We start from the raw sequence: 9,530 nt of genomic DNA, 5'->3' as shown, positions 1-9,530 counted from the left end.
AACTCGGAACTTGAGTAACTGCTTTTTGGCGTTTACGAATAGCAACGACTGCCTGCAAAATCAGAGACATCTCAGTATCAGCAACAGAACGTTCAAATTCCACGAAAAGTTGGCTGATACAATCATTACACAAAAAGATATCCCTTCTAAATATAACTAATTATAACTAGCGTTAGCGCACTAACTTGAGGGCCTGCATGGGGGGGGGTATGAATTACGCAAAATTTTCGCTGCCGATTGGTTGACCACTGTCAGAGGGCAAAAAATTTCTTTTTTTTTTATCAGACGAACATGAATGCGTCATGTCATACATAAAATTGACTTGCTGTGGCTTAACAAAACACAACATTAATTTCCCTAAGCCTTACGAACCGTTTCTACAGAGCTTATACAGGCCACGCGCACAGTAGGAGCACCTGTTGTTGTCATCTCCACGTGTACAATCCACCTGTTAACCACGGGAGACAAGGCGCTGCATGTGGCACCGTGAGAAAGGCTTGCTGCCGCTACAATGTCTCAATGTCAACGCCAATTACAGATATGATAATGTAATATCGTCACATGAATATTCCCAGTGAATGTAGCAGCACTCGGCAGAAACCAAGAACTAGAGGTCATTGATCTCATACCTTCGTCGATTTTGTGTTGTAATTATATATAATATATAAGTTGGATTTCTGTTGTAATATGTTTTGGTACGTGTGTGATGCACAGTGTAGTGATGTCGATAGCTGTGGCACACATACAGTTTGTGACATCCACAAAAAGGTCCCGTTACACTTCATGCGGAGCATAGGGGCGATGCCCATCTGTATTTCTGTAGCCCTTGCGCCACACAGCTGAGCAAGCACTACATCAGGGGGCTAGTGCTGTGTGCTCGACCTTCCCATACTCTTTCTCATAGATGCTGAGTGCCAAGCAGAGAAAGCAATATGTGCCATTTTTAAAGTGTGTTTCTATAGTGATTTGTTTTGATGTGTATGTAGTGATATCGATAGCTGTGACATCCACAAAAAAAAGGTCCCGTTCCACTCTTTGCAGAACATAAGGGTTGTGCCCATCTCCATTTCTGTATAGCCCATAGGCCACACTACTGCAGGGGACTAGCCCGCTAATCGTAACACGTGCGCATGTAGATATTTGTATGTGTGACAGGGCCCTATAAAGGTTTATAATTCAGAAATCAGGATTAACAAATCACTTGGTATATATCCTTACGTTCTACAACACATTTAGTCCATACATAGCTTCATACATAATACACTGCTACATATTATGTGGGACTGTACTATTAATATTTGTTTAGCAACACTCGCATGACGCGCGCGTATATGGCTTTTAAAACAATGCGTTGTCGTTAAAACCAATTTCAAAGGTCTTTCATTCATTCAGCAATGTGCAATCTTGGTAACTGGGGATTGACAACAAAAATCAGTTGGAGTTCGGTCCTTACCAGCTAGATGGCGCTTTGACTCATTAGGCAATTTCTCCATAGACGATGGCGTATATATGTGCCATATTTACTCTCATGTCCTATAAGATTATTGACTTCCGACATTTCCGAAGTTATACTTAACTTTGACTATTTTTGTAGTCTGCGAAGGATGTCATCCACAAAATTTATTTGCTGTGGAATTATATATATCGTGAATATTGTATTATAATGTGATGTTCATCTACAATCTCATTTGGACAGAATAATCAGAAAGTGTTGTCTATCTAATTAATTGGCATAGCCTTACATGTACTTGAATTAGTGCAATATTATAAAGGTAGAAGGGTAGAAGGTCCCCCTATACCGGTAACCTCCTTGATGCAATACACAAGTCATATATGCCAGTAAGTACACTCACACTTGTGTCATTAGCCTCTGTACACTTGAAGAAGCCACACAGGCGAACCGGTCGTGTGACAGGCTGAATAACAGTTCTAAACAGGAACTATGCAGCTCCAGATGTCTTACTGAGGGATGACTACGTGTGTGAGATGTCGGTTAGCATGCCCGTAGCCAGGGGGTTCGGAAGAACCCCCCCCCCCACAAGGCTCAAAGGTCCACTTTTTCGTCCACTTTTTATGTAAAGGTCCTCTTTGTATGTAAAGGTCCACTTTTTATGTAAAGGTCTTAGATTTTTCTTGAAAAGATGGACTGGAATCATAGAAAAACTGCTCCCTTTGTCATTGAATAAAAATTTATCTTTGATTTTTTCTTGGAAATCCTCTCAAAAATGCACGAAATGCCATTTTAGAAGGTTCATTTTAAAAAAATTTCCTTGCGCCTACAGCGCTCGGCTCACGCCTTCGGCGCTCGAGGTCCCCTCAAGCAGTGGGAAGAACCCCCCATTCAAAATCCTGGCTACAGGCATGGTTAGCTTGAGGAATGAATCCCCTCTACTATATACTCACACTTGACAACAGTCAACAGGATTATAAGTCATCACACTCAATTTTTATTCTTCATTTTGTTTCAGTCACATCTCAAATTGTAACGACAAAATGTAGAATAATACGATGAACACTGTCTTATGTATTCTGCAGAGTTGAAATTTCATCACAGAGCTACAACAGGATATCTTTCATGTGTGTGTGTATTCAAATTTCTGTAAGGCCACAGCGACTTAATTTTATGGATGACATCCGCGCGAGCATTGATTTCCGCCTGATCTCAAAAAAAAAAAAAGATCACATCTTCCGAGGCTCTGGCCTGGCTTAAGGCCTGGGTAGTCCCGATGATGGTGGTCAGCGACAATGAAGCCGGTGGTAACTCTGGAGGATGGCACCCAGGCTACCAAATTAGCTCCACGACTCAAGAACTCAGTACATACGTACAGTGTCGATTCATAAATTCCGCAAAAAGCCAGCATGTGCCGGCTTGTCGTATACATCGCTATGTAATGCGCTAAATTCACAGTACCGGCTTTGTATTCCTGTGGTTAGAAGCATTTTTATTTTTGGCCGGATTTTTCTTTTTTCGCCCGCGCGCACTAGTTTGGGGGTCTTCAGAGGATGTCATCCATAAAATGAAGTCGGTGTGGCCTAATATACTGCTGCCAAGCAGGAAAGAGAAGCTACATATGGTGCAGAGAGGGCTACCAACCCTACACCGAACACTGGTCTGCTTTCCATGCCCACATTGTTACAGCAGTTTCCATGCCAAAATAGGACTCTACATTAGACTATTAGGCCACACCAATTTAATTTGTTGTTTCTTGGATTTTTTTTGAAAAATAGGAAGCGAAAGGACTTAAAAAAAAACAACAGGCCAAGCCACCCCATGATAGCCGGAAATGTTACAATATGAGCCATGAAGTGAACATACCAGGCTGGTTTATAGTTAAAACAATAGATTTTGAACTTTTAATGAAACAAAATTGCATTGTTACATTGAAAAACTTTAAGAACTAGGAAGAAAATGACTTTCTTCAACCGTTGGGGTCAAAATATGTCTTTCATTGAGGATTTTGCAGTTAAGTTAGAACAAAAAAAAATTTTTTTTACAAATCAGAAAAAAACTAGACAGTGCGATCCGAGAAGCAACAAATTAAATTGGTGTGGCCTTATCATTACTATTATAACAACACTACTGAAGGTATGACAATCCTAGGGGGTCTGGTGATAGCATCGATATATCGTTGAATATTCTGCACTCAGGGTGTGCTCCCCCTGGAAAATTTTGCAGTATGAGGGGCAAATTTTATTGGTAGACTGAGCCTACTTGTAAGTTTGACTCTCTCCATATCTTTACACACTGCTTTTTGTCTGTCAAAAATGACAGACTTTTTGTCCATCTTGATCCGGAAATTTACATCAAGTGATGGAAAGATAGACCCTGGCTAGAACACTGGAGCACATGTTCTACTTCGGGCCTAGGAAAGAAAATGTTGTGCTTTCAGTTTCCCAACCGACCCTAAAAAAAACTGACGACCCTAGCCTGTTTATGTGTGGAACCCTGCAAGGGATAGAAATTTTTCAAGCTGATCGACCCTTTTCTAGCTCCATGATCTAACACCAAAGTGATGAAACGTTGTACAATCAGTTTTCCAACATGGGCATTGAAAATATAAGTGTCTTCAAGCAAGTTTTACTTTGTTAAACTGTATTCTGAGTAAGATCACTAGAGATCACCAAAGTCTGAAAAAAAGATAATCCGGCCCTACTTTTTTTTAGGACTGATACAGGAAACACAACATTTTTTTCTAGGCCTCAGCAGTGTGGAAGAAACTAATGCCATTCAACAGGAAGTTTTGTATCATCTCTTTAGAATGACCAATTACCAGTCACTGTCATAATCTTCAATAACTACCTCATCATCTATCTCCCTGGGGACAGTACATTGTTGCTGAGGGAGGGATGGCAAGGCCTGAGTCTCCCCTTCATCCTCTTCATCAAAAACAGCCTCTGTCTCCTCCAACTTCTGCGGCCTGGCGTTAGTGAAGCGCTGGCTTGACAAGAAGCCGAGTTTGCTGTTCCAGGATGGATGGATCAGGCCGAGGAAGGGCAGTTTCTGTGTGAATAACTCCACGGCTGGCAGACACTGGTCCACACATGTCCCCGCAGCAGTCCTGTGGTTACTCAGGCACTTCTGCTGCACGGAGTACCACTCAGGTTTGTACAACGGCCTCCAGCCGCCCTTACTGACCGCAGTTTTGGCGTGCATGAGACCTCGCGTGGCTACCGACACGCCATAGTGGCTTAATACGTCTCGTGCCGCCCATTCCGACGACATCACGTCTGCATCGCTGAGGTATCGCGTCGCTGTCTCACACTCGGAGACTTCGGACAGGAACTCTGTGAAGTTCTGCTGTAAGAACAGGCACAAGGCTTCTGCGCTCAGCGGACAGGCGTGGACCACCGTCTCCGGGTCTGCGAGCACAGGCAGGCGTTTGTGGTGGGAGAGATGCGGGGGGAGGGGGGGAAGATCTCTCTCTTCTTCTTCTGAACGCTTACAGTACAAGATCTTCCCTAGAGCACGGAACAGGAATAACGAAATGTCCTTTCCTCCACTTTGCTCTACACTTGCCTTCTCCTTTCCTGCCTTAAGATTACTTCTTGTGCTCTTTGATGTGTTCCCTTTGCTAGATTTAGTTTTCTTGAAGACTTTTGAAGTTCTATCGACGGGTACTTTGAGGCTGGAAAACTGTAACAAGTTGACAGCGCTGCGTATGTCGCCGGCGCTGGCCTGCACTACCTCCTGTATCCTGTCTTTGTCCGGCCTCTTGAAGAAGCTCCTCCTAGCAGCTTCTTTGTTAAGTACACAAGACAAGGCCTTCTGCATGTTGGTGGCAGCCACGGCGTTGAAGCTGATGACGTGGATGTTGAGCTGGAGTTGTAAGTCGGAGGGGAACAGATCTCGCACCCTGCTGTCCTTCCCGGATGTCTCGCTCACGATGAACACCAGCGGGAAACACCCCGCCTCCCGCACGTGTCTCAACACGTCGTGGAACTGTGTCTTCTCTCTGTAGAACACGTTGGGGAAGTCCTCTACTAGAACAAGCTTCCGGTCTGACTTCGGCGCTCCTGTACATAAACAGAGGAATCAAAGAACAAAGGGGCAGATGAACAAACAGAGGGTTTACTGTGACTTCCTGATTAAAGTACACACATTTTAAACTGTGAACATTTTTATTTGTAATGACAAAGCCAATTCCTCACAGCATATAAGTAAAATTACAAAAATAAACACAAGTTGTGTTGCATTTCATTCATGTTATACCCACCCGAGAACACATTTTGATTTTGATGCAAAATGTGTCAAAACTTGGGGTCTCTAATTTGAGTCTAAACAAGAAATTGTAATAACATCAATTCCAATGATTAAAACAATTATATTATAGTACTGTAGTACTAGTATTCAAATTTTCGAAAGTGGCAAAATGAACAAAAAGGTCAAAGTCATTCATTCATTTACACTGTAAATCACAATTTTTTCTTGGTACTTCAATATTTGTGATTTTTGCAGTCAAAAATCACAAATTAAAATTTACCAGCAACTTATTTGTGATTTTTGCAGTCAAAAATCACAAATTAAAATTTACCAGCAACTTATCATTATCGTGAACAAATAATTCACAGATTTTCTTTTTGCTGCACCTGCCACCACCACGAACGTACACTAGTATGTGTTTGTAGTTCCATCCATTATTCTCAGACGGCAAACTTTTGCTACCATGAACATAAAATGAAAGAGACTCTTTCTACACAACCAAGTCTTTTATTCAGCCGACGTTTCAGTGACTGTCTGTCACCTTCCTCAGGGCAATTCTGACTGGTTCACATTGCACTGCAGCACAGGTGTCACTGCTATAGATGCATTCCCTGTTCTCTGTAACTGCTTTTGTTTAAGAACTGACTAGTTTTGTATATTTAATCCAACTCCTGTATGTTTGGGACCCCTAGATATAGTTTCCTTTAATCATGTGTAGATATGTAAATATTGTACATTTGGGAAGGCATTTATAGCAGCAACACCTGTGCTGTAGTGCAATGTGAACCAGTCAGAATTGCCCTGAGGAAAGTGACAGATGGTCACCGAAACGTCGGCTGAATAAAACCCGTAGAAAGAGTCTCTTTACTCAGTGACCAACCTGATGAAACTATTCACCGATGTGAACATTAAGTGATTTACAGTACTAGTAGTCATACAAATCTCAGGGTTTTCACCAGGATAGCGTAGGGGTCAGGTACAGAAGAGCTTTTGTGGCACAAATCGCGCATTGAGAAAAAATATTTTGAAACTCATGACCCCCTGAGACACTATTTCTCACTTACCGGTATTGAGAGACAGATTTTGTACAGTTAAGGTTTTCCCTTTGCTATAGCTTCATTCTAAAGCTATATTTTCATTTTTTTGCAAGATTTATGGAGGTTCTCCCTCCCAAAACACGGCCCTAATTGCTGCTTGAAAGACAGCATAGGGGTAAAAAATTATAGCATTTAGGGGTCAAAATCATAGGATCTATGCTAAAAAGGCCTGGCTAGAACACCGAATCTCCCACCTGTCAGACACAGGCTGGTGAACTGGCTAGCCCGTAACAGGAAGTCCTTGAACACGGCGGCCTGGGGCGGCTGGCGAGAGCCGCGGGAGGTTGTGGGGTCGTCAGAAGACAGCTGGTGCACCTCTGTAACAGGGTTGACCCACTCCTGCACCTCCACACCCTCCTGTTCTGATAACAGCTTCACAGTAGCCGTTTTCCCTGCACCGGGCGGACCTGCAGTATAGAAGGAAGCACAGTTCTAGTCACGATATGATACCACTGTGGTCGAAATACTTTTTTTCAGTGATCTGCAATATTGCAGAAGAGTCAAAATCTTGTTCTGCAATTTGGAAATACTTTCTGCAAATACACAAGCCTCTATACTACAATCTTGCAGGTTTATAAGCATGAACTATTGATTGATATGCAAATTAGTGAAGACAAATTTTTGGAAGTCCAAAAAGAAACAAAAGATAGACAAGTCAAGACAAGGTTAATGCAAATTAGTGAAGAAGTTCCTGTTGTTTCAGAATAGGAGCTTAAGTGTTGTATGTCCTTGGGGCCAAGAGCACCAAATCCCAAGTGTCAATTTTTCCTGCTGCAAAATTGCAGATTGTATAAATTTTTCTTCTGCAATCTTGAAAATCTATCTGCAGATTGCAGACTGCAGACAGGTATTTCGAACACTGTGATACTATGGACATGATAGGAGTGAATATGACTGATAACAGTTAAGTGGTGATAAAACTAGAATACTAGCATGTTGGCAGAGTGTAGTGCGCCTGCGCAAAAAGCTGATTTTTCACGGTTTCCGTTGAATGTTTGGTCAACGTTGCATCAGAATTTTGCCTGTTGCAGAGGATATCTTCGACAGAATAGTCTAGTACATGTATTTGGAACCTACAGACGTGATGTTAACCTTATGCTCAAATGAGACCTTCTGCTGAAGTTCTATAGATAAGTACTGAGGTTTTGTGCAGGTGCAGTACGTTCTTTAGAACACTACATGTAGGTATTCATTTCCCCACCTCCCCTCCCTACCCTAGCCTACCCCTAAGTCTTAAAGCTGCAGTACTTTATGTAACATTAGGACGATAAAAATGTAGATTTTCTGGCCTTTCTTTACAAAACAGTTGGATTCAAGTTAAAATAGGGACTCCATTGCAAATAAGTGCCATTCAGGAAGTGGCTTTAAAAACTGGAAACCTGTTTACTAGTAGCTGTCTGTTATGTTTGCTTAGAATCTGGTATTTTGTGGTGGCACCACAAAATGCGTGCGCCTCGTGTGGGCTGTTTTGGCACTTACCAGAAATGTCAGGAACATGAGATAACTGCACAAATATGTTAAAATGTGGAAGTAAATCAAAATCGCGCAAACATTTTTTTTCAATTAGAAATTTTAATTTTTGGTGCCAAAATGTACTAGTAATTATATAACATAATGCCCCTTTAAGAAAAAGAAGCTCTACTGACCTGTGAGAAGTAGTATTGGTGTGTCCTTAACCCGACCCAACATCACATGACTCTTCAACCACTCCACGACTTGAGCCACTTTTTTCGGATGGACGGCCAGGTCAGCCACGGAGGTCGGCCGGTGGACGTCCACCCACAAATCTCCCTCATACTGCTCTCTCCCTACTACTTTGTGTTGACGTCCTGTACCGCCTGAAAAGGACCTATTTTCTGACTTCAGGCTGGCAGTTCTCTTGGCTGGTTTCACATCAATGTCGGCGTCCCCGAAAGATGATGAGACCCACATGATGTAAGGTGTGTATTAGCGATATACGGTCTCTGAAATAAATACAAAAATACAAGGCAATCAGAAATGGCAAACTTCACCCCTTTGGTAAAAATTACATATATACAAGACTCAAAATCCGGAGGTTCTGTTTAAGTCCCTACAGCTGGTGGTGACATTAGTACTTAGTAGGCTCCTGTTACAAGTGCCCTGGGGAAAGGCACAACACATCACATAAACACACATGCATTAGAACACACGCACACACACACATACATACAGACACAAACACACAACACAACACTGTACACACACACACACGGACACACAATACATACAGACACACACACACACAATACATACACACATACACACACACACATACAGGCACAAGCACACACACACACATACCAGACACACACACACTCTCTCACACACACGCACACACACACACACACACATACACATGTACACACACACACACACACACGTACAGACACACACACACACAGACACACACACACGTACAGACACACACAGACACACACACACATACAGACACATACACATGTACAGACACACACACACACACGTACAGACACACACACACACACACACACACACACACACACACACACACACACACACACACACACGTACAGACACACACACACACACACACACGTAGAGACACACACACACACATACAGACACATACACGTATACACACGTACAGACACACACACACACACACACACACACGTACAGACACACACACACACACGTACAGACACACACATACACAGACCTACAGGCACAGA

The 9,530-nt window shown here is 42.5% G+C and overlaps 1 protein-coding gene across 1 annotated transcript; it reads right to left on the bottom strand.

Moving 5' to 3' along the window:
- Nucleotides 1-4,180: 4,180 nt before the first annotated feature.
- Nucleotides 4,181-8,758, bottom strand: LOC109462581 (cell cycle checkpoint protein RAD17-like). The gene is made up of 3 exons (XM_019759137.1): nt 8,445-8,758; nt 6,993-7,205; nt 4,181-5,514 (listed from the first exon to the last, which is right to left on the bottom strand). The coding sequence occupies exons 1-3, from the start codon at nt 8,728-8,730 to the stop codon at nt 4,268-4,270; spliced, it is 1,746 nt and encodes a 581-aa protein (XP_019614696.1). The 5' UTR covers nt 8,731-8,758; the 3' UTR covers nt 4,181-4,267.
- Nucleotides 8,759-9,530: the final 772 nt, after the last annotated feature.

The sequence above is a fragment of the Branchiostoma belcheri genome, unplaced genomic scaffold (assembly GCF_001625305.1).
Source record: "Branchiostoma belcheri isolate BF01 breed outbred unplaced genomic scaffold, Haploidv18h27 scaffold119, whole genome shotgun sequence".
In the NCBI taxonomy this organism is placed as follows: domain Eukaryota; kingdom Metazoa; phylum Chordata; class Leptocardii; order Amphioxiformes; family Branchiostomatidae; genus Branchiostoma; species Branchiostoma belcheri.
Note: the sequence above shows the minus strand (reverse complement) of the source record. Positions and strands in the feature narration are given on the sequence as shown.